Below are 26,922 nucleotides of genomic sequence, written 5' to 3'. Positions count from 1 at the left end.
AAGACGCAGGGGGATTGCGAAGATCTGCAATGTGACATAATCAAGCTCGAGGAATGGGCATCGACATGGCAGATGAGGTTCAACCTAGATAAGTGTAAAGTGATGCATGTCAGTAACAAAAATCTCATGCACGAATACAGGATGTCTGGGGCGGTTCTTGGAGAGACCTCCCAGGAAGGGGACTTGGGAGGTCTGATCGACAAGTCGATGAAGCCGTCCACACAATGTGTGGGGGCAGCAAAAAGGGCAAACAGAATGCTAGGAATGATAAAGAAGGGAATCATGAACAGATCAGAGAAGATTATCATGCCGCTGTACCGGGCCATGGTACGCCCTCACCTGGAATACTGCATCCAGCACTGGTCGCCGTACATGAAGAAGGACACGGTACTACTCGAAAGGGTCCAGAGAAGAGCGACAAAGATGGTTAAGGGGCTGGAGGAGCTGCCGTACAGCGAAAGATTAGAGAAACTGGACCTCTTCTCCCTCGAGCAGAGGAGATTGAGAGAGACATGATCAAAACATTCAAGGTACTGAAGGGGATAGACTTTGTAGATAAGGACAGGTTGTTCACCCTCTCCAAGGTAGGGAGAACAAGAGGGCACTCTCTAAAGTTGAAAGGGGATAGATTCCATACAAACGTAAGGAAGTTCTTCATCGAGAGAGTTGTAGAAAGCTGGAACGCTCTTCCAGAGGCTGTTATAGGGGAAAACACCCTCCAAGGATTCAAGACAAAGTTAGACAAGTTTCTGCTGAACAAGAACGTGCGCTGGTAGGGCTGGTCTCAGTTAGGGTGCTGGTCTTAGACCAGAGGGCCGCAGTGTAAGCAGACTGCTGAGCATGATGGACCACTGGTCTGACTCAGCAGTGGCAATTCTTATGTTCTTATGTAGGGATGCTACCACTCCAAGCACCTTCCACCCTTGCTACCTCAATCTATAACCAGATATTCAATGCGCGAATATAGCCTGCAGCAGACATAAAAAATGCTAACCGCCAGCGGCGTGAATATCAGGCCCCATATCCTTAAAGGTTATTGCTTTAAACATTCATCATAGAAAGGTTTAATTAATCTATCTAAGTCTAACCAATAAAAATCTTCAAAGACTTCAGCAGATCCAGAACACTGCGGCTAGGTTGATCTTCGCAAAAAGCAAATTCAAGTCATGTTTCCCTGCTTCTGTCAAAGCTTCACTGGCTTCCAGTGATTTCTAGGATTCATTTTAAATGTACCTGCCTAACATTCAAGATCCTACATGGCATTCTTCTTCCCTTAATTCCACTATCCTGGAATTCTTCGAGACCTGACACTACCAGATCCACCCACATACTCAAACTATCTATCCCCTCATTAAAAGGTGTCATGTATGCAGGTAAATTAGGGAAATCCCTTTTCTTCAAATTTACTGAGTTTTGGAATAACCTCCCTACCCCGCTGCAGAACCTAGGCTCATTCCAGTTATTCCAAAAGCATCTGAAAACCTGGCTTTTCTCCAAAACATAAAGCTATCTATTTAAAATGTAAAGCTAGCTATCCTCTTCATAACCTCTAATTTCTTATTATGTCCTTCCCTCATTTATTGAATTTACCTGTAAACTGTGCCGAGCTCTATCTTTATGGAGATGGTGCGGTATACAAACTTAGTTTAGTGTAATTTAAGGGGTCCTTTTATCAAGCCACGCTAGCGGGGTTAGTGCGTCAGACATTTCATCACGCGCTAATCCCCGCGGCCGGCTAAAAAACTAATGCCTGCTCAATGCAGGCGTTAGCAGCTAGCGCAGCAGGCAGTTTAATGCACGTTAAACCCCTACCGCAGCTTGATAAAAGGACCCCTAAATGTTTCAAGGCAGTGCATAGAATTTTAAAGCATGGATTTAATAGGGAATGTGCCAACCGCAGAGTAGAAAATCTTATACAATATGCCGTTTTTAAAAGGATCGTTTCACTGTATATTTCCCATCTCTATTATCAATAAAGATGTTTGTTTCCAGTGCTTGAATTAAGTTATTGCATCAAGAAAGGATAATTAAGAGAAGCCTTGTTAAACAAGATTTAATCAAGTAATGATTTTCCCACTGCAGATTCCCTCAGAGGTATATGTAGATAACTTGAAAATTAATTTGTGTGGCATACTAAAAGTTTCATGTTTTCAGTTCAAAGGAAACGAAGAGAGAAGGAAACATGGCATTCTTATTAGGGATGGTGGGAGGGGGGGGGGGTTGGTAACATAGGGATCTTTTTACTAAGCTGCACTAAGAAATGGGCATAGCAAGCCCTTATTCTTTACTTCCCCATGTGCTAAGCCCTTTTCTAATGTGGCTATCAAAACTGGCTTTTTCAATTTGTTAAATTAATTGCCCCATGCTAATGTTAACATTAGCACACAGCTATTTAATGAAATTACCATAGGAACCCATACTGGTTCCCTCACTAGACCCCTCTATCGCCCCCCCATTTCCCTCCTGCCCTTCATGTCCAAAACGCCATCTTGAACTCTGGATGCACAGCAGGTGAAATGTCTCATTAGATGTCCAGGAAAATGGTTTTGATTGGCACTTGGACGACCCTGCGATTAGGACATCCAAGTGCTGACTTAGGCAGTTTCGGGGATGTTTTAGGGTTTTTTTATTTTTTTATTATTATGATCCCCATGTGCATTTATCCACTATTCACCCATTTAATATTTTCTTTTTTTCCTGGAGGTGGAAGATTTGATCATTTTACTTTAAATATATATATATATATATACATGTTCAACACTGCTTTTCTGAAATAATGCCCCAGACACACATGCTTTTAATAAAACGTTTATTTGTCCACACACATGTTCATTCTAAAATATGCCTTCACATGTACGTATTTTTACTTTTTAATAGATCTGGTAAGGACATCCTAAAAAAAGCAAAATAGAATCCAAAGACATAAGTAGTACTTTGGAATACATCTATAGAAAGTATTTCCTTTGTTAGGTGAATATTAGCAAAAAAACATACTTTATGGCCAAGAAACAATTCATCCATGGTAAAATAAATATTTAAAGTCCAATCTTGGTCTGGTTATAACAGATTTGTGGCTCTGTGCCCTTCTGGCACTCTGGCTTAGTTTCTGATTTTGCAGTCTGACTGGCTTTGAACCTAGAGAGCATAATTTTTAAAACTGAATTTTCCCTGGCACTGAGACAGAAAAAAGTGTAGCCTGTTTGTCTAGCAGAGCCTCATCTGTGTTTTTTGGATGCTGTCTTGATTTTTTATACCTTTTTGATTTCAGCAAATTAACTTTCTGAAACCGCTACCTTTCTATCCCATTTCTTCTCTCAACACAAAAGAGAAAATGGTGCTGGATTGCTCATGCTTTCAGTGTTCTGCACAGCTTCTGCCATCATTAATCATGAGATTTATGAAATGGGAGGTGGGGATAGGTTTGTTTGGCTGCTTGTCTAATTTTTTTTAACATAATTGGTCATGTAATTCACGCTTCTTTCTGCTCCTTCTAAGCAATTCTGCTGTATATGGTCTCCGACTACAATGGTGCTAAAAACAATTGGGCACAAATTCAGCTTATTCCAACCTTTTTTTTAAAGCAGGACATCTCAACCCAATCCTCAAGATACACCAAGCCAATCAGGTTTTTAGATATGCATAAAAAACCAACAACAAAAAACAGTATATATGCATGAGATACATACTGTATGTATCTCCATTCTATGCAAATCTATCTCATGTTCATTCATTATGGCACTCATTGCCGAAGCGAGAGCCAGAACAGGAGAAACAAGGTCCCACATAGTAAACAAAAACAAGAAAAATCAAGCGGAGCACTAAAAAGCCCAGGATACACCAGCAGCATTGGCTTCTTTTTCGCAGTTACCATATGGGTGGGTCTCCCGATGCATATTCTTTTATCATTCTCCTTAACTCACACACGCGTTATATGTGGATGCTCATTTTTAGCTTTACCCTCTCTTTTACTAAGGTGCGCTAACTGATTAGCATCCATAGACTAACATAAGAACATAAGAAATGCCTTCACCGGATCAGACCCCAGGTCCATCTAGTCCGGCGACCCGCACACGCGGAGGCCAATCCAGGTGTTCCCTGCTGAAGACCTTGTTTACCCGTATCCCTCAATGTGTTTTGCAAGAAGGTGTGCATCCATCTTGCCCTTGAATCCTGGAATGGTGGTCTCCGACACAACCTCCTCCGGGAGAGCATTCCAAGCGTCCACCACTCGCTGTGTGAAACAGAACTTTCTGATATTTGTCCTGGGCCTGTTGCCCCTCAGTTTCAATCCATGACCCCTTGTCCAAGTCACATTTGACTATGTGAATAACGATGTTTCTTGCTCTATTTTGTCGAATTCTTTTAGTATTTTAAAAGTCTCTATTATATCCCCTCGCAGCCTTCTCTTCTCGAGGGTGAACAATCACAGTTTTCCGAGGCGTTCATTGTAGCTCAAATTCTAGATGCCTTTTACTAGCTTTGTGGCTCGCCTCTGCACCCTCTCCAACAGGGTTATATCCTTCTTCAGGTAGGGAGACCTGTACAGTATTCCAAGTGTGGTCTGACCATTGCTCTGTAAAGCGGCATTATGACGTCCGCCAATCTACTCATGATTCCCTTCTTTATCATGCCCATGCACGCGCTAATCGGTTAGCGCACTTTAGTAAAAGAGGGCCTTAGATTATTACCTGCCTTTGTTTGGCAAGTTAGACAACTTTGGGCTCCTTTTACTAAGGTGCGCTAGCGTTTTTAGCGCACGCAGCAGATTAGCACACGCTAACCGCCACGCTACGCAGATAGAACTAATGCCAGCTCAATGCTGGCATTAGCATTTAGTGCGCGCAGTATTGTAGCACGCACTATTCCATGCATTAAAGCCCTAACGCAGCTTAGTGAAAGGAGCCCTTTGTTTGCACAATGCACGGCTCACTATAGGATTTTGTCTGGTTTCCTGTCTGTTTCAAGTTCACGCTGGTTTATAACTCATATAAACTTTTATTTCACTCTCCTCCTTATTGATGGCATATTGCACCTTTTTAAGCAATTATTGTTGTTCGTTATTTATGGTGTGCAGGGTGCATAGCATAATGGCTGTTCTATTTTCTATTCCTATCAGCATATTCTCCATTTTTTTTCTCATTGTATTTCTTAAGGTATGTTCTTATTTTTTAAGTTTTTGAGCATCTGCTTATTAGTTCATTATTTTCATTACATTTTTTTAAATATAAATTCATAACACTTTTGATAAGGAAAAATAACAATGTCCAATAATGAAATAATACATATATTATTAACATAAATATACTATGAAAGTAGTCCACAACTAAGAGAGAGAGAATCAAGTACCGTCAAGGGTAGCTGAATTTAAAGAAAAGAAAAACATATCAATATACTCATAAATACAGAGCAAAATCAGTTGTATAGCATATTAAACGTTCTGGACAGTGATATCAGAAGGCATCTCTGGGACTATTGAAGTGGCTTTGCCCTCCAAGAAAAATTGTAATTGATCTGGTTCATAAAAAACATATCTATTAGCTTGATAATTAATACAACATTTGAGAAAGCACAGCTGAAACGTAGCTCCTAAACTCAATACAGATTGATGTAACATAAGACATTTTTTCTGCCGTGAATGCATCCATTTAGAGACATCAGGAAAAACAGCTATTTTACTACCAAAAAATTCAACATTCTCGGCTCTGAAGACTAGGTGAAGAATAGCTTCTTTGTCTTGTAAAAAGACAAAAGTCACAAGAAGTGTAGCCCTTACAGAGATTTCATGTTGTGAAGATTTAAGGATATCTGTGATATTTAATTCTGCTGATTGATTTTCCAAATCCTGCTTTATTTCTTTAGGAATATTTAGATAATACAGTTTCTGTAATGGGGTATAATAGTCTCTTGATACTTTCAGACAAAATTTAGAAACAGTTGAAATAATTCCTTAGGTGATTGTAGCCTGGAGACCGGAAAGTTAATCAATCTTAGGTTTAAATTCCTATTTGCATTTTCCAGGTTCTCAATCTTCCTAATCAACTAAATTCATTTTTATTAATATTTTTATTAATGTTTTTAGATTGACCCTGAAAATAATAACATCCATTATGTGACATATGTTTTGTTTATTGCACTGTTAGGCTGTGTCTATCATTTTTATTATTTTATTCTTTTAATTGATTTAAATATCATGAGGGACATTTTTGACAAGATGTATAAGTCTGAGGTTGGATGTTTTGGGCAGGACGTCCACAAACCTAGGAGAAAAAATTGTCTATTTTCAAAGCTGCCAGATGTCTACTTTTTATTTTATTTTATTTTATTTAATTTCTTTATTGATATTTTGAACTTGACAATGTATACATTTGAAAAATCGAAAAAAAAAAACAACAATATGAAAATACACTATTAACATCAGAAATATTACAATAAAAATTTTAAATCCCTTCTTAACCTATAACAGTAATGATATTATATTATACTCATCAATATTATAGAATATTATGAAATTTATACCTCTAAATAAATAATACACCCCCCCACCCCCCCACCCACCCTGGATGTGCAAAGGAATCTAACATAAAGAAAAAGGAATCACTTTAATTATAATGTGACAAAATTAGTTAATGGACCCCAAATCCCCTTAAAGGATTTAACAAACCCTAAACGCTCTGCCATAATCTTTTCATATTTATATGTTGCACATACAGTTGCCCACCAAAAACTAAAATTAATCCTATCATGATTTTTTCAATTAGATGTGATCATTTGAACCCCTATTCCTGATAAGATCATGAAAAGGCGACTATTATTTCTATCCAAAGTGGGTTTATCATGCAGAATCGTTCCAAAAATTATTGCTTCATATGTCAAAGGAATAGAGGATTGAAGAATATTATTAATTTGCCCCCAAATCGACTTCCAAAAGCCAAGTATCAATGGACAAAAAAATAAAAGATGATCCAAAGTCCCAATATCAATATGACAATGCCAACATCTATTAGATTTAGAACTATCTACTTTATTCAACCGAACTGGAGTCCAAAAAATTCTATGTAATAAAAACAACCATGTTTGTCTCATAGATGCTGACATTGTACATCTTATTCTCCAAGTCCAGATTCGTGGCCAACGAGAAACAGAAATATGCTGTTTTAACTCGATACTCCAAATATCTCTAAGACTATTTTTTGGTTTTTTATTTAAAAATCCAGAAATCAATTTATACCACTGGGCAGCCTGATGTCCTATTAAATCTGTTTGGTAGCAAAGGATTTGCAAGCTAAAATAAGTTTTCAAATTTTTCCATTCAGGGAACCCCATCTGAATAGCCTGCTTCAACTGCAAGCACCTATATTGTTGAGTGTTTGAAATACCAAATGAATGCTGCAGTTGTGAAAACTCAAGCAGATTACCATTAGAAATAAGATCATCTAATGTCCTAATATTTGCCTGCATCCAATTCTTCCAAGCGATTCCAGCACCGCCTATTTGAATCTTGGAGTTTAACCATAAGGACTGTAAAGTAGATTTCATTATTGGTACCTCTGTTAATTTATCAATAAATTTAATAGTTTTCCAAGTATCGAATAAAATTATATTGTCCTTAGCATATTTATGAAATCTGATACTTAATACATGTGGAAGTCTCATAGGGGACACCAAATTCCGTTCCAAATATAACCAATCTGGTTGATGATCAATAAGCTCAGGGAGGATCCAATACATACCTTGATGCAATATATAGGCTTGATGGTACCTATAAAAGTTTGGAAAATTTACCCCACCCTCCACAATTGATTTTTGCAACGATACTAAAGCAATTCTTGGTTTTTTCCCAAGCCAAACAAATTTTGTCAAAATATTATTTAATTTTTTGTTAAAGGACTCTTGAAAATAAACTGGTAACATACTCATTTGGTAACAAACTATAGGCAAAATCATCATCTTTACTGTTTGCACTCTCCCCCACCAAGAAATATGCAAAGGATTCCATTGCTCACACAATACTGTAACTTTTAGTAATAAGGATTTTTCATTTACCTTCATTGTTTCTTCCAATGTACTTTTTATCCAAATTCCTAAATATTTTATTCCATCTTTCTTCCAAATAAACTGAAACGAATCAAATAAGCCTTTTATACAATGTACATTTAGTGGAAGAATTTCTGATTTATTCCAATTTATTTTATAACCTGAAAATTTTCCAAATTTATCAATCAAATCCAATAAATGTGGAATGGTTGACTCCGGATTTCTCAAATGAATCAAAATATCATCTGCATAAGCAGAAATTTTATATTCCCGACCTGCATAAGGAATACCTTCTATCTCCCTTGATTGTTGAATAGCTAAAAGTAGAGGTTCCAAAACAATATCAAATAACAAAGGAGATAATGGACAACCCTGTCTAACTCCCCTTTCTAAAATGAACCTTTCTGAAAAAGTATTATTTATATATAATCTAGCAGATGGGGAGCTATACAGGGATTGAATCATTTGTATAAATCGAGAACCAATACCAAACCAATCCATTGCTTGATACATAAAAGTCCATTCTACCCGATCAAATGCTTTCTCTGCATCTAAAGAAACAGAGAAAGCCGGATCTTTCATATCCTTTGTTAAATGTAAAATATGAAAATCTAATCTGGTGTTATTTGAAGAATGTCTTTGAGCAACAAAACCTGTTTGATGCATACCAATAATATAAGGGAGAGCCTTATTCAAACGCAAAGCCAATATTTTAGCTAACAATTTCCCATCAACATTAATCAAATAAATAGGCCTATAGTTTGAAACCAACATGGGATCTCTGTTTGGCTTAGGCAAAACTATTGTTAAAGCTTCTGCCATAGTACCTGAAATACAACCTTTATTTAGTTGAAACTGATATAATTTGAAAAGATGGGGTAACAAAATAGTTTGAAAAGAGTTAAAAAATTCTAACGTATATCCATCACTTCCTGGAGCGGATCCAACTCTAAGGGACTTTAAAGCCCTCTGAATTTCTTTTTGTGTTATAGGTGCTTCGAGATTTTCTTTCATATGATCAGGAACTTTAGGCCCATTAATCAACTTTAAAAATTCTAAACCATCTTTCTCTTTATTAAAATAATGCTCAGAAGAATACAAGCTTTCATAAAATTTCAAAAATTGTTGTAAAATATTTTTAATTTGAGAATGAATTATTCCATTATCATCTGAAATAGCCATTATATTAGCTTTCCTTTTTTTTGCTTTTAAATAGTTAGCTAGTAATCTTCCCGCCTTATTTGAGGTTCCATAATACAATGCCTTATAGGACTCAAACTCTTTTCTAGCCAATTGTGATGATATCTCATTGTATCTAAATTTTACTTTTAGCAAATTCTGATAAATACTTTGTTCCCATTTTTCCTTTAATTTCATTTCCAATTCTCTAATATTTTGTTCTAAAATTAAAAAATCTTTATTTAGTTGTTTTCTAACATATGCTGAGTACGAAATTATGTGTCCTCTCAAGGTAGCTTTAAAGGCATCCCATAAAATTTCCTGAGACATTTCTTCTGATTCATTAAACTGAAAAAATTCACTTATTTTTAACTTAAATTTTTCTATAAAATTGGAATCTGCTAGCAATGTATTATTAAACCTCCAAACAGGTCTATTATTTTCTTGTTCATCTATCTCAAAATCAATCCAAATACCCCCATGATCTGAAAGTATAATTGAATCTATATTCACCTTCTTAACCTTCTGTACTAAATTATCTGAAACGTTGTGGTCCTTAGGACATCTATCTTTTTTGGTCATTTTCAAAAATAAAAACGTCCATATGAAGCAAATTTTATAGACATACCCAATTACCTTGTTGGATCACAGCAAGGGAATCCCCATCAACTGAGCCTGTTTCGAGGATTCCTGCCTGCTCAGCTGATGGGGATTCCCCCTGCCAGGATCAGCTGGAGCCCTATACCCCTCCCCCTGACATCCCTCCAATATCCCCCTGACATTTCTGTCCCCCCCCCCATATCACCCTACATCACCCAACATCAGGCAACACTCCCATACACATCACCCTCCCCCCTTATCTTCTGCAGCATGTGCTAACCTTATTAATCTTATGGAAGCCGCAATGATTCCCAGTTGACATTTGCGGGGCATAAGAAACAATATGGTATGGTAGTTATTCAGCTTTTCTTAGAGTTCATTATACTATTTAAATAGATTTTCACCCCATCCCTTCCCAAATATTCACCAGCCTTCTCTTTACATCTCATCCAAATAATTTCCCTTGATGGTATTCTTATCGCTGCTTCGACTCTGAAACTTTAGATGAGCATCACACACAGAAGTAATATTAAAACAGACCTGAATATACTTACAGAAAACAAAGATCCTCCTTTTCAAATGAGTCTGAAGAAAGAATCTTTGAAAATGAGCCTGAGCATATTCTGTCATCTTCTATGGACTCACAGTTAATTCCTGCAGAGCAACACATCAGAAATGCAGGAACTCCTCTTCATAATGCTTTTTTGAGGGAAAACTGGACCCTTGGATCCTGCCCCATTTTTTCTATAATTCAGTCAACGTTTTTAAGATATTCTTTTATGACAAGGTGTTTAACAGACCAGAAAAGTTATGTACCGGATAATTCAGCAATTAAATGAATTCATTTTTAACCAAAAGAGTGACTGAAGTTAAAAAGACTTAGTGGGGTTGCCAGCGCTTTCAGAACAGATTCACAATATAATGATCACTAAACTAAACTAAGTCTTACGTTTATATACTGCATCATCTCCACGGAAGTGGAGCTCGGCACGGTTTACAAAGCTTAAAAATATAAGAAGAGAAAGGAGAAAGATTTACATGAGCATATATATAGAGGGAAGATAAAGGGGGGAGGAAATAATATTATATGTTAGAGAAAAGCCAGGTTTTCAGTTGTTTGCGGAATAATTGAAGGGAGCCCAGGTTCCGCAGCGGGATAGTGAGGTCGTTCCAAAGACCCGTGATTTTGAAGAGAAGGGATTTTCCCAGTTTACCTGCGAAGAGAATACCGTGTAGAGAGGGGAAGGATAGTTTGTCTGTGGGCAGATCTGGTGGAAGCAGGCCTCGAGGCGTTAAAGGATAGTGGGATTAGGGGAGGAAGGATGCTGTGAATGATCTTGAAAGCCAGGCAGGAGCATTTGAATTGAATTCTGGGAAGCACTGGGAGCCAGTGAAGATTGGTTACGAATGGGGAGACATGGTCAAATTTGCGTTTTACAAAGATCAGCTTGGCTGCAGTATTCTGGATAAGCTGGAGTCTTTGAAGACTTTTTTTTTCTTAGGCATAAGTAAATGGCATTACAGTAGTCGAGTTTGGAGAGAATGATCACTTGGTTATGAGACCAAAAAGTTTTTAGAAGTTTCAAATCTATTTTAAATTCAAACTGAACTGTTTTCAACTGCTTTGCAGTGTGATTAAAACACACTTGAAACCAGTGTTAGCACCAGCAGTGAAGTCGATGCTGGATGGACTTCTACGATCTGGTGCAGTAAGTAGCAAGATGGATCGGGATAGTTTGGAGTTAGCTTGGACAGTGAGTGTGACTCCAGTAGTGGGGCTGATACCAGGTGGACATCTACGGCCTGTGTCCCATGTGTGACAACATGGATCAGGAGCAAGAATGCACATTTTTACTGCATTCATATAGTCAGAGTACAGGTCTTGCCTATCTCAAGGAAGAGAGGGAAAACATCTTATAGTGGAATTTAGCAAGTAAAATAGAACTTAGCAAGTTCAATGAATAATTACTGGATTGTTGTTTTAAAATTGCCTCAAAAATGAATGCGATTGTTGTATAGATTGGATGCCGTCATTTACTATGTGACTATGTTATATTAACCCCCCCCCCCTTTACAAAATCGTAGTGCAATTTTTAGTGCCGGCAACAGCGGTAAAAGCTCTGATGCTCAAAGGAATTCTAGGAGCATCGGAGCTGTTAGCACCGTGGCTGGTGCAAAAAAACACGCTACAGTTTTGTAAAAGGGGGATAAATTAGGACTTCTCATCATAGCTTTTTTCCAAACTACAATAAACAATATTAAAAAAAAATTTATAACATTGAAAACCTAGGGTCAAAGGGTCTTATAAGAGGTAGCATGCAGAACAAAAAACAAACTGAAATAAATAGGTGAAAAAAGGATCTCTTTAATTCAATTCACAGAACTAGCAGGCCTAAATTTATGCAGATAAGTTTATTATAAAACAAGGGTGCTCAGTGTCAGTGCTCGAGGGCTGCAACCCAGTCAGGTTTCCAGAATTTCCACAATGACTATGCATGAGATCTATTTGCATACAGTGGAGGCAGTGGGTGGAAATAGATCTCAAGCATACTCATTGAGAAAATTCCAAAAACCCAGCTGGGTTATGACCCTCAAGGACTGACACTGGGCTAGAGAATGACACGGGGACAAATTTGTTCCCATCCCCGCAGGACCTCAATTTCTCTGTCCCGTCTCCGCAAGTTTTGTCGCTGTCCCTGTCCCTCTGCCTTAACCGCACAAGCCTCAAACACATGATTTTAAAGAGTGTGGAGCTTGTGCAGATTAGGATGAAGCTTGCAGGAACGGGGCAGGGGCAGAAAAAGAACTACGCGGGGATGGGACGGGAAAATGAGTTCCCGCGGGGACGGGGAAAAATCTGTGTCATTCTCTACATTGGGCACCCCTGTTATAAAGTCAACATGCAACAACCAGAAGCAGAAAACAGAAAAAGCCATAATATAAAGCCAAACATATTAATCCAGCCCTCAGTGACTACTCAAAGTCCACATGAAGAGTTTTGTTAACTGAATATTCGTCTGATTTGTCTTCCCCTTTTTAATACAATTTGTAAAACCGCTTAGAAGCTCTGATTTGCGTTTAATCAAAAATTTCAATAAACTTGAAACTCTTTGGTAAGGTCCTTTGGCAAGGGCTCACTGATAGGATGGGCCCACCTGTGGGCATTTTCTTATGCAGGGATGGTATTTGCCCAAATGATGATGATGTGCCCCAGAAATGAGGCATGGCTTCTAGTGGTTGCAACAGCAATTAAAGCAGTCTCAGAGGTGCTGAATCAGGGAATTTTCTATATTGCTGCCATTATCAGCTACTCTAAATGAAGACCAAAGGAATGAATATCCATATAAAAGAAGAATCCCTGATACAATGGTGCTAGAGCAGTGACATGCTGGCCATGCCAAATGTGAGCTGCCCAGACTGCGCCGAATTGTGTTTAAAAGACTTTACAAGCCGTGTGATAAGAATTTAAAAGATTAGCCATACTGGGTCGGACCAATGATCCATCTAGCCCGGTATTCTGTTTCCACAGTGGTCAATCCAAGTCACAAATACCCGATAGAAACCCAGATAGTAGCAACATTTCATGTTACCAATCCCATGACATGCGATGGCTATCCCCAAGCCTGTCTCAATAGCAGACTATGGACTTCTCCTCCAGGAACTTGTCCAAACCTTTTTTAAACCCATCTATATTAACCGCTGTAACCGCTGTTGAATGGGCTGCGCCACATTTGCCACGTGGGAATCACTACTGCAGCTTTGTAAAAGAGGGCCAAAATCACTTATCTATGTGTCTCTTATTAAGCATTGGAATGACCATTGGGTTCTTTGTTTGAGAAGTAATTGGCATATGTGTGAAAATGACTCCCATAATGTACAGTGGATATTGCAGTAACAGGACCACAGTCTGCTACTGTCTGAAAGCTCATAGAAGCTGGCTTTGTACTCAGAAATATGATAATATTTGCATCTATTATTTACTTTATCATTCTCTCCTTTTTTTCATATTTAGAGGCGTTTATGGTCATCACAATGGCAAACGTCCATGGATTTTTGGAGATGAATGCATTGTGGATCTTATGACCGATATTGTGGGTACGTATAATCAGAAGATGAAAATGCTTGCTTTGTTGTATTTGACTCAATAAGATTCAGTGTTTCTATAGTTACTGAAAAGAAAGGTTTAATTACATGAAAGTTATGAATATTTTATAAGACATACAACGAAATAAACAAGTTTTTTCATCAAAAAAATCATGCTATATGTTTAAAAATGAAAACTAGTTGAAGAATTTGAAATAATATCCTCTTCATCGTATAGCTTACCCTAGGGCATCTCTCCTGCTGCGGGTCGCGGCAGTTCGGGTAGAGGAGTGATGGCATCGCGATAGGGGAGATGAGGTATCTCTCCTGCTGCGATCATTGCTGTAGGGGGTAGGCAGGTTGCTGGGGCCGCTGAGCTGATCACAGCAGCCATGATCAGCTCAGCAGCCCCTTTTTCGGCACTTAGGCCTGTTTTGACTTCGTCTAAGTCAAAACGTATAAGTGCCGACTAGGCAACCTGTCAAATGTTTTGGTTATACCTGCTGCACGCCTAGGTCTAGGTCGGCCCACCGCCTGCCCTTTCCCCTCCTCTAAACACGCCTCTTTTCTCTCTGTGTGTTTAGAGGCAGGGGAAAGGCCTAAGCTGGTTTTAGATACGTCTAAAACCAGCTTTGATTATGGGTACTTGGACGATCAGGCTTTTTTATCGTCCAAGTAGCCATTTAGGCCACTCTTTAGACTTTTTTTCTTTTGATTATGAGCCCCTTAGCGCCTTTGTAAAAGAGGGCCTTAGATACCTGAAATGTAGGCCAGGATTTTAAAGGCCTATATTTCAGGTGCCTAAGTTTTTGGAAAATCACGCTTAATGGCACCTATCACCCACTTCACCCATAGAAACACCCACTTAGATATTAAGTGCCATAAAGCACATTGCGATAGGTACCTATCACCCAATTATACTGGACAACAAAGGTTTTGCTTCTTCAACACTTTCAGGTGTTTCTTACAGAGTTTTGGCAGCTGATCACGAAAATCATGTTTAAAATTATGCATCACTTATCATTTTAACAAAAAAAGTATATTTTTACAATTTCTTGTTTTACTTTCAGGCTAATGCAATTAATTCTTAGCCTAATTCTTAATATAGGCCTATTTCTCACATTACATCTTTCTGGATGTAGTGTGGGCTTGGCAGGCATACATTTAGGACAGGTTGCATAACGTTCATGGAAATGATTCAGTCTTGGCATGCTTGTACATGAGCTTGATGTATGCTGCCTGAAAAGGCTATATAAAACCAGTTTGTATATAGGGATAATCTTCATTACATATCTGTCTGTTTGGGTGTATTTTGATGCTTCAAGGCATAGTATAGCCTATGTAAGTAATTTAATTAGTAATCCTTTTACTGAGGCTGTTAAGAGGTTTTTTCCCCGCACTATAAGATTCACCTGACCATAAGACGCACCTAGGTTTAGAGGAGGAAAATCAAGAAAAAAACATTCTGAACCTAATGATGTAATATATTTAATAAAATATACCAGGCTCTGCACTCATCCTCCTCATTCCCTGCCAGGCTCTACACTCAACTCCACACTCCTTGTCAGGTTCTGCACCCTGTCCCCCCTCCTTGCCAGGCTCTGCACCCAGCCCTCTTCCCTGCTAGGCTCTTAACCAAGCCCCCTTTCCTACCAAGCTCTGCACCAAAGCCCCTTAGGCTATGCAGCCAGTCCCTCTCCCTGCCAGACTCTGCACCCTGTCCCCCCTCCCTGCCAGGCTCTGTACCCTGTCTCACCACCTTGCCCTGTACCCCCTCTGGTGGTCTAGTGGTAGACTAGGACAGGAGGGGTCCATCCCAGCCAACAAACTATTTCCCCCCTCCCCGGTACCTTTTTAAATTATGGTAGTCCAGCAGTATATCAGCAGGAGCAAGATTTATGTGCTCCTGCCCCTCCCTCGCTGGATGGCTGCCTCATCATATCTTGCGGCCAGTGGCGCACAAGGCATGAACAAGCTTTTTGCGCTCCAGCCTGGCCCCACGTTGCTCCCTGAATGGATGCCGTCAGTTCTCGCAATTCCTGCCAGGCTGGAGCACGAAAAGCTTGCTCCTGCCTTGTGTGCTGCAAGATACGATGAGGCAGCCGCCCAGCGAGGGAGGGCAGAAGCATGGAAAGCTTGCTCCTGCTGATACACTGCTGGACCACCATAATTAAAAAAGGTACCGGTAAAAATTGTTATATTCACTCCATAAGATGCACAGACATTTCCACCCACTTTTGGGGGGAAAAAGTGTGTCTTATGGATCAAAAAATATGGTAAATTATGTGCCCTTTATAGAATTAGCCCCTCAGTGCTATTCTATAACTGACTTGTAGAACTTGTTAGGGGTACTTTTACCAAGTTACAGTAGGTGCTAACCACAGCTTGAAAGGGCTTACAGCAAGATGCACTGAGTTGTTCAGTGGTAATTTTCCCATCTACATGCACACACCATACACATAATAATAATAATAATACTTTTTCACTGAGGGAGCATGTCTGGGGGTGGAGAGTGGGCATTTCTATGCTACTCAGTTAATGCATGATTAGTGTGTGAGCCTTTAGCATCTACAAAATACAGTAGGTGTCAGAAAGGGGACACAAAGTAATCTTTTTTTATTGGTCATGCACTAATATTAGCATGTGGCAATTCATGTTGAAAACTGGCCATTTTCTGGCTACAGAAAACAATGGCTTTAGTGCATGAGAGAGACTACTTTTCCCCGCATCTTTGTAAAAGTACCCCTTAGTGCATAAATACAAGGGGGCATTCAAAGGGGAGGAACATGGGGCGGGATCAACATTTAAGTACCTAGGGCCAAATTCTATAAACAGTGGCCTGATTGTAGGCGGTGGTAGGCGTCCTACTGCTGTCCAACCAGCCAATCAGGATGCACGTTAAAAAACAAACAAAAAAACACCCCTAGGCAGGCTGCCTACACCGTAGGCATCTGTCACTGTTGAGCGAAATGTGTAAGGATGCTTAAACTTGCTCAAAGCTAGGCGTGGGCGTGTTTTGCACAGAAGTGGCATTAGGCGAGCTTAGGCAGCTCTAGGCATCTCCCTGGGGTCATGATAGGCACCTGAAATGTAGTCCAGCAAAATGCTGGGCTACATTTCAAATAGATGCGGCCGCTGAGCCAATCGCTGCAAGGGAATATCCCTGCTGTGATCAGTTTAGTAGCCACAGCAGGGAACATATCTTCCCCCCACAAAGTCCATCGGCAGGAGGAATGTCCACTCCCTCCTGACAGTATCCACAAGGCCCCCCACCCCCGAATGTGCTGGCTGGCTTTGTGGGGTGGACAGGTTCCCTGCTGGGCAGCTATACTGATTGTGGCAGGGAGATTCCCTTTCTGTGATTAGATTAGAAGCAACACGATTTTCTAACTGGCACCTATGACATGGATGCCGGTTAGAGAATCAAGGTGGTTATAAGGGATTAGGTGTTTGTCCATTAGGACAGACACGATTCTATATAGGATGCTCATGTGCAATTCTCAAAAGCCGCTTAGGCAGCTGCTGAGATCGGGCTTCCTATATATAATCAGACCCCTAATGTACGAGGAAGGGCATCTACCGACCACCCTGATACATCTCACTCTTCCTTCCTCACAGACTTTAACTCCTGGCTCTCCTGCTTCCTCAAGCCCTCATCCCCTTCTCTCATCCTCAGTGACTTCAATATCCACGTCAATGACCCCTGTGACTCCTTTGCCTCTAAGTTCGTTATTCTAACATCCTCATACAATCTCCTGCTGTGCTCCACCACCCCTACACACTAGAAAGAACACTGACTAGACCTAATTCTATCCTCCAACTGCTCTATCACCAAATTCTGCAATACCACCCTTCCCCTCTCTGACATAATTTGTTAACATTCACTATTAATCACCCTACCTCCCAGATCCGGCCAATTGCCACCAACACATTCAGGAACTTTCAGGCTATTGACCCCACAGCCCTCTCCACTGCTGTCTCATCCCTCTCCTCAACTACTATATCACAAAATAGTATAACATAACATAACATAACATCACATATCTTTATTCTTCTATACCGCCATGACCAAACGATTTCTAGTCAGTTTACACAGAAGAAGGCTGGACAATCAGCAAAATACAAACAGTTAAAAATACAACAAGTTTCTTAAATATACTCAGTGCAGAATTTTGCTAACAATAGTACCCACATTTAGGAAATAAATTTGTCAAACAGCGATGACTTAAATTTCTTTTCGATATGCACTATAAGACAACATAGCTCCACCAATGCATTTACCCAACTAGGACTGCTGTTTACCCGCTTGAAATGTAAGAGTCTTATCCAAAAAAGTCTTGTATCTTGAGCATGGGCATTGGACGCCTGTGTACTCATAAAGCTGCAGCTGCCAATTAAGCTGCTAGCTTTCACTCAAGGTGTGAAAAATAACAAAAAACATGAAAAATTGACGTTAACGCAAAGTTACCAAAGTAATGTTTTTATTGTTCAATCATGAAACCAAAAGAATAAAGCATAATTGCGTTAGCAGTTGCATTAGCGGGAGTTCGTTATAGTTGCCAAAATGCTGGCCTTCTGATAACGAGCTCAGCTCTATGCTTCGAAACACCCCATTATATACCTTTGGCTCAGTGTGACATTATTGGCCATAGGCCAATAAAATAACAGAGGTGGTCTTAAAAGTTAGACAAAGAAAATTCCTCTACATTTAAAAGTTTCAGACATCCTATTCGTTTTGTTTACATTCATTTCTGAATATACATTAACATTTTATAATATATCCAATATTCAAGAGAATCTACAATTGTTAATAGGGTGTTGAAAATTGGTCAGCCTTAGAGGAAAAGGAGAAAGTGAAGGAGAAGGCAGTCAAAGAGAAGGAGGGGCTGTTTTCCCCCTCTCCCTGAAACCTAACAGCCTCATGTTGTAGCCTCTGACTAATTATTTCCAGATATTGTGCTCAGGCTTCCTTTAAATTTCTTTTTATAAACCATCTCATTTTTAATATAAATTCTTTCATATCCATTCATACTTGGGCCCAACATTCATAACATTTATAGCTCGGTCATTCATATTTCATAAATGTTATATCTCAGTTTAGGATATGTAATCCAACATGCTCTTCCTACCCAGCCTAAGGCACATCTGGTATCAATTAAAACCACGTTGCTAGAAGCGGAAAACCTGAACAAAGGCAGAGACAGACAGTCACTGACACAAAATGGAGTCCAAGACACAGCAGATATAGAAAAGACAGAAAACAAAATGGAGTCCATGTATATCCTGATTTCCTCCATGATCTAGCCTAATAGCAAAGTACATAAAAAGAATATTATTATACTTTTCCTTAATATTAATCTGTAGTGTGTTTTTCTGGCTTTGACTACATCCATATTCAGATTTTTATTTTTATTTACTAGTTTTTCGTACGCTTCTATTGGGCGTGGCCTTAACTTACACATATGCTTGTATCTAACTAGTTACCCAGAATCATACGAAAAACAGGCCCTTTTGTATAAAAACTCTACAAAAAATACTGCACTATCATGCCCTTGATGTCCATTCCATTACCGTCCCATAGACATCACCCCCTTCTGGCCACGAGCCACTACTGCTCAATCTGCAACCAGTAATTTTTGGCTATGCGAATAAATGTTAACTCCTAGTTTTCCTCGTTGGGCTGTACAACACGAAATTAGATAAAAGATAAGTTGGGGCCAATCCCCAAATCAACTTAAAACAGATACAAGAAAATTTGAATAGTACTCGCGTCTTGTAACAAAGCCCCTTCCTCAATATCCTCAATGGGGCTGGGCTCTGTTCGCTTTTAATTCACCCCGACGTGCTTCCAAAGGTAGGAAGCCCTGCTGGACCCTTCTCCATTCATGAAACAGGAAAAAGCCAAAAGAATCAGTTCATGGTTCTATTCAAAACAGTTTATTGAACCCTGGTATGAGAGTCTACTTGCATAAGGTTCAGACTCCCCACCTTAAAGAAAGTCCAAAAAACACAAATATGTGGCTGCTACGAAAAGGTATATTCACAGCCCACACCTTCCTTCAGGTAGTTCAACAATCCTGACAAAAACTCAAAAGTTAATATTGTCCAAGTCAGCAAATGAAAGTCCCAAAATTGCTGCTGCTTTTAACATTCACCAGGCCAACAAGATTCCTGATAGCACTCCTTAAGGTGCTGAGTACAAGCCTTTAGATTCGACCAGCTTGGTCCCCAATCAGCTCAAGTAAGCTGATGGGGGAGGGGAGCAAGTGAATTCACTATTACACTTTCTGAAAACAGAATGCCAAGAATGGCCCCACTAACCCAACCTAGTTGTTAGTGAATTCTCCCCACTTGCTTAACAACCCTCAATTACCTTCTTCAGCAGAACTACACATAAACTTCCTGCTTGCTGCTACTTTAAAGTTGAAAACAAAAACGTTTTTTTTTTTCTTTTTGCTTCAAGACAGCACAGCAGCACAAACCTCAGCTAATTCACTTAGCACCTTGTTTTAAGGAACAAACAGTCAGAGTACTGTTACCTTGCCCAACACCTAACCCAGCTACTTAGCTTAAATCCATGCCACAATTCTCAGGCAGATCCTCGGGTTGTGAACATTCCATGGGCTCTGGCATTGCTTGCTGACTTAGCCCCAGGTCAGTATCTGCTTCCTGCATTTCAACATCAAGGGAATGCAGCCCTTCCTCAGGTGAGCCCTCTCCTGAAGCTGGCTCAGGGAAGACTAACTTTCTCCTTCTGAGAGCAGCCTCTAAATGGCTCAAACGAGCCTGCCCTGTTCTCACAGGAGGAGGAGTTAGTTGCACTGCCTGCCTAGGCTTGCCTGGTTTCCTGCTTATCACCTTCAGCTGGGGAACAGTAGAGGAAGAGGCATGACTCAGAGGCTGTTCTAAGCTGTTCCTCTCTAAACCCTCCACCCCCTGCTGTTTGTTTGCTTCAGGTTTAAAGGGAAAATCCAGCATTTTTCTTACATTGGGCTTAATCTTCTCTCCCTGATTAGCCCTTTGAAATAAAGGACTAGCTTTTGCATTAGCAAAGCTTGGCACGAGCCCAGCTCTAGGGCTAGGTTCGTGACATACCCTCACCCTAAAATGATGACTGTCCTTTAATTTATCCTTCCCCTCCTGTTCATCCTGCATCCGGGACAGACTATCAACATTTGTATTTAATTTACCTGGCCGGTGTAGAACTTTAAACCTGAAGGTCTGAAGGGCCAAATACCACCGAGTAAGTCGAGTGTTATTATTTCTCATGGTATTCAGCCATTTCAAGGCAGCGTGGTCGGTTACCAGAGTAAATGCCCGGCCTTGCAAGTAATGTTCCAAGGACTGCATAGCCCACTTGGCTGCCAAACATTCCAATTCTACGGTCGCATAACTTCTCTCATTAGCGTATAGTTTGCGACTCAGATATAGAATAGGATGTTCCACCCCTTGTACCTCCTGGCTAAGTATTGCCCCCAACCCGGTGCCCGAGGCGTCCGTCTGCAAAATCAGCGGCTTAGACATATCAATGGCACTCAACACTGGGTTGGTACAGAGAGCCTCCTTAAGGTCATGGATAGCGCATCTCCCCTTGTCCTCCCACCAAAGAATATCTGGCCTGTCCTTTTTAAGCATGTCAGTAAGGGGGGCTGCTCTCGTGGCAAATGCGGGTATGAACCTCCTATAATAGCCGATGAGTCCTAAGAACCCTCGAAGCTGTTTTTTTGTCCTGGGCAGAGGATAGTCCCTCACACATTGCACCTTATTTACCAACGGTTGGACTTGGCCTTTACCCACTACATACCCTAGGTACTTTACCTCCCTCTGCCCCAAATAGCATTTTTTCGGGTTGATTGTGAAACCCGCTTTCTTTAGTGCCTTTAAAATGGCCGTGACATGTTCCAGATGCTGGGACCAACTCGAAGAGAATATGACAATGTCATCCAAGTAGGCCGCAGCATACTGGTAGTGCCCCCTTAGGACTTCCATGACTGCGCGTTGACAAGTCGCGGCGGCCCCATGGAGTCCGAATGGCATCCGCTTAAACTGGTATAAGCCATACGGGGTACTGAAGGCAGTTTTAGGCTTAGCTCCGGGCGACAGTGGAATCTGCCAATATCCTTTCGTAAGATCTAAGGTAGAGAGAAATTGAGCCTGACCTAGTCTATCCAATAGATCGTCTACCCGGGGCATGGGGAAGGCATCAAATTCGGAGACCTCATTTAACTGGCGAAAGTCAATACAAAATCTGGGAGTCCCATCCGCTTTTGGCACAATAACGATGGGACTGCACCATGGACTCTGGGATGGTTCAATGACTTCTAAGGTCAACATCTCATTCACCAGCTTTTGTACCAATTCCTTTCTCTCCTCCGATAGCCTATAGGGTTTCACCCTAACTACCTTCCCTGGTGTAGTGACAATATCATGAACCACCACTTCCGTCCGCCCCGGTATTGGAGAGAACACCTCCCCGAATTTCTCTACCAGAGACTCCACCTGTTCCACCTGTCTATCTGACAGTTCAGTCCCTATATTAACCCCCTCTCTTTGGCCTAAATCGGCGACTTGGGGTCCCAGATCCTCATCATGTCTCTGCTCCGCCATTAGGGCCAGCATCTCTCTTTCCCTCCATGGCTTTAGGAGATTGATGTGATACGTCTGAACTCTATTTTTTTTATCCCTGACTCTATAGTCGACTTGATTTAATTTTTCCACAATAGTGGCAGGCCCTTTCCATTCTGCGAGAAATTTGTGTGGGTCAGAGGGAACTAAGATTACAACCTCATCACCAACCTTGAGCTGGCGATCTTTAGTCTTTTTATCATAGTATATTCTTTGTTTCCTCTGACTCCACTCCATGTTATTTTTGCCTATTTTGGCCACTTGAGCCAACCTTGACTTTAACTGGGCCAAGTAAGAGATAACATTCTTCTCTTCCCCCTCCTGTGTACCCCAGTGCTCTTTTACCATATCTAGTATTCCCCTGGGAGCCCTGCCATACAACATTTCGAAAGGACTTACGCCCAGGGAATCCTGAATTTTTTCCCTTGCTGCAAACAGCACCAGGGGCAACACAAGGTCCCATTCTTTCCTGTCTTGATCCAAGACCTTCTTCAACATTTGTTTCAATGACTGATTGAAACGTTCAACCATACCATTGGCTTGAGGGTGATAGGCAGAGGTTTTTATATGCCGAATGCCCAACCCTTGCCAAAACTCTTCCATCTCTTTCGAAAGAAAATTAGTTCCTCGATCGGTAAGTACCTCTTTTGGAAAGCCTACCGTACAAAAGAGCCCTATCAACTCCCTCATAAGAGCTGCCGAGGAGGTTTTCCGCAAAGGAAAAGCCCATGGATATCTTGTAGCTGCATCCATTACCACCAGGATAAATTTATACCCCCTAGGAGTCTTTTCCAAAGGCCCTACCAAATCCATGGCCAGCCTAGCCAGAGGCTCCTCCACCTTAGGTATCGATATAAGAGGAGCCCGAGCAGGCTTGCTCAGAGTTAACTTTTGACAGGCTGGACATGATTTACAAAAATTGTCCACGTCTTGTGACACCCCGGGCCAAAAGAATCTTTTCAAAACCTGAATCGCGGTGGCTTTAGCCCCTTTATGTCCCGCTAGTGGGTGGTCGTGGGCAGTCTGTAGAATAACTTTGCGAAACCCCTGAGGGACCATCAGCTGCTCTCTCCTGCTCTGTGATACCTCCCCTGGGATTTGCCTATACAATAAACCATGTTTCACCTTAAAACATACCGGACCTTTCGCTTTCTCTCCGGCCTGCTGCCACGCCTCCTGTAAAGAGGCATCCACTTTTTGTTCAACAGGGAAAGTGGGAAAAATTTCCCTCACTGCCAGAGGAAGTGAAGGTATCTCCTTAGTGCTAATCGCTTGCTTAAGGGCCTGGCTCCTCTGGTGCTTCTGTCTCCTATTTTGTGCCTGAGTTTGTCGGGTCATTCTCTGAGGATATTTATGCAGAACTTCCCCTGTGAAGGGAAAAATTTTTCCTAACTCCTCCTCCTCTTCCTCAGACACTGGCCCTTGGGAACGGGTACCCACCAACCCCTGTTTCGTGTGCAAATACTCTCTTAATCCTTCCCAGTCACGACCCAATATTAGGGAATAGGGCGCCCCAGGGACTATCGCAAACTTAACCCTGAACACCTTATTCCCATGCAACATTGTGGTCGGCCTCAGTGGGTAATTTAGCCTGTCCCCATGTACGCACCTAATGGTGACCATATCACTCTCTTTCCCTAACTTATCCCTCGGAAACGCCCGTCTCCAATAGGCAGTGGACATCATCGACTGGTCCGCTCCCGTGTCCACCAAAGCCCATCCTTCTTTCCCTGCTATGGAGACCCGGGCTAAATATTCACTAGTTTGATACTGGGTTAGGCCTCTCCCTTCCCCATCAACCAGGCAGCCCTTTTTCCTTTGAGAGGTCCCTCTAGGCTGTTCCCACCTCGGCGCTGGAAGCGCCTGTTTAAAGGAATTAGTGGCCCTCTCTTCCAACCTCTGTTCCTGTATCACCTCAGGTAGCGGCCCTGGGTTAGCCTGGTGCGGGGTCTCCAGGATCTGACCTCCTGGGTTCTCCAGCTCGCCTGGCCACCCCTTAGTAGTAAGTACACTTTCATATGAGCGTGCCCCTCCCTCAGAGACCCTCATCATAGGTACTGTATCTCCGGGCAGCACAGAACCCAGCTTGGCGTCCGCCCTTGCCCCGGTTAACAAGCATTGTCCCGGTCTATCCAGTATATTCGCTAGAGGGCTCTGCAACAGATGAGACAACATTTCCGTGTGCTCACCCCTCACGCTGACCAGTTCCTCATACTGCTGTCGGGCTGCCTCCTGGCTCTTCTCCCACAATTCCTGGGTCGCCTTGAGTACCGACTGAAGATCTTCTCTTTGTTTTTGTCTCTCGGCCGTCAGGAACGTGATCAGCTGTTGCTGGTCCATCTTGTCGGGCGGCCTGCCAATAGAAACAAACAGAAAGACCAACCCAAGTGCGGTACCATATAACTAGGGCAGCCAATTCCCTCACCCCCCCTGGTCTAGCAGCTTACCAGAGAGCAAGGTGAGTCTGAGCCTTTTGATTGTAGGCCTCCTTGGCCCCCAGTCGTTACTGCGTTTTTGTCCTCTTATTATTTCCACCAGTTCTCCCGATCCTTCTCGGCCTCCGATTCTCCACGGTCAGGCAGGATCCCTCTGGTCACTCCAACAGAACGTCCAGTCACTAGATCCTCCAGGACAGGAACCAATATAATAAACTAAAATAACAAGCTAAAACAACAAATTAGCTAAAGTCCAAAAACTTTTTTTTTTTTTTCAAAAATCTTTTTTTTTTTTTTTCCAACAGTTCCCAGAATGTCCAGCAGGAGGCACACTATCCCACTTCTGACACCAACTGTAACAAAGCCCCTTCCTCAATATCCTCAATGGGGCTGGGCTCTGTTCGCTTTTAATTCACCCCGACGTGCTTCCAAAGGTAGGAAGCCCTGCTGGACCCTTCTCCATTCATGAAACAGGAAAAAGCCAAAAGAATCAGTTCATGGTTCTATTCAAAACAGTTTATTGAACCCTGGTATGAGAGTCTACTTGCATAAGGTTCAGACTCCCCACCTTAAAGAAAGTCCAAAAAACACAAATATGTGGCTGCTACGAAAAGGTATATTCACAGCCCACACCTTCCTTCAGGTAGTTCAACAATCCTGACAAAAACTCAAAAGTTAATATTGTCCAAGTCAGCAAATGAAAGTCCCAAAATTGCTGCTGCTTTTAACATTCACCAGGCCAACAAGATTCCTGATAGCACTCCTTAAGGTGCTGAGTACAAGCCTTTAGATTCGACCGGCTTGGTCCCCAATCAGCTCAAGTAAGCTGATGGGGGAGGGGAGCAAGTGAATTCACTATTACACTTTCTGAAAACAGAATGCCAAGAATGGCCCCACTAACCCAACCTAGTTGTTAGTGAATTCTCCCCACTTGCTTAACAACCCTCAATTACCTTCTTCAGCAGAACTACACATAAACTTCCTGCTTGCTGCTACTTTAAAGTTGAAAACAAAAACGTTTTTTTTTTCTTTTTGCTTCAAGACAGCACAGCAGCACAAACCTCAGCTAATTCACTTAGCACCTTGTTTTAAGGAACAAACAGTCAGAGTACTGTTACCTTGCCCAACACCTAACCCAGCTACTTAGCTTAAATCCATGCCACAATTCTCAGGCAGATCCTCGGGTTGTGAACATTCCATGGGCTCTGGCATTGCTTGCTGACTTAGCCCCAGGTCAGTATCTGCTTCCTGCATTTCAACATCAAGGGAATGCAGCCCTTCCTCAGGTGAGCCCTCTCCTGAAGCTGGCTCAGGGAAGACTAACTTTCTCCTTCTGAGAGCAGCCTCTAAATGGCTCAAACGAGCCTGCCCTGTTCTCACAGGAGGAGGAGTTAGTTGCACTGCCTGCCTAGGCTTGCCTGGTTTCCTGCTTATCACCTTCAGCTGGGGAACAGTAGAGGAAGAGGCATGACTCAGAGGCTGTTCTAAGCTGTTCCTCTCTAAACCCTCCACCCCCTGCTGTTTGTTTGCTTCAGGTTTAAAGGGAAAATCCAGCATTTTTCTTACATTGGGCTTAATCTTCTCTCCCTGATTAGCCCTTTGAAATAAAGGACTAGCTTTTGCATTAGCAAAGCTTGGCACGAGCCCAGCTCTAGGGCTAGGTTCGTGACAGTCTCCACCAGCAGCCAATACAGCAATCGATAGTAAGGACCATCAGTCGGACAGCCGTATTCTGCACTATTCTCAATTTTCGCAATACTTTTTTTGGAGCTCCCAAATAGACAATATTACAATAATCCAGTATAGATAAAACTAATGCCTGCACCAATAATCTAAAAGATAGAGGATCAAAGTATTTTTTATGGTCTTTAATTTCCATAGTGCAAAAAAACATTTTTTTTTTATCACTGACTCAGTATATTCTATCATGGTTAGATGACAATCTAATGTGACTCCCAATATTTTT

General features: G+C 41.4%; 1 protein-coding gene across 14 annotated transcripts in view; it reads left to right on the top strand.

Annotated features, from left to right (window-relative positions):
- The window catches only part of KYNU (kynureninase), a 461,407-nt gene that overhangs the window by 308,786 nt on the left and 125,699 nt on the right, over nucleotides 1-26,922 (top strand). For all 14 annotated transcript variants that reach the window (XM_033945496.1, XM_033945497.1, XM_033945483.1 and 11 more), the window contains one exon: nucleotides 13,826-13,908. In XM_033945496.1, coding sequence (XP_033801387.1) covers nucleotides 13,826-13,908 — 83 coding nt within the window. The remainder of the gene's footprint in view (nucleotides 1-13,825; nucleotides 13,909-26,922) is intronic.

This window comes from Geotrypetes seraphini, chromosome 5, assembly GCF_902459505.1.
Source record: "Geotrypetes seraphini chromosome 5, aGeoSer1.1, whole genome shotgun sequence".
Taxonomy (NCBI): Eukaryota; Metazoa; Chordata; class Amphibia; order Gymnophiona; family Dermophiidae; genus Geotrypetes; species Geotrypetes seraphini.
This window is presented reverse-complemented; position numbering and strand designations above follow the sequence as displayed.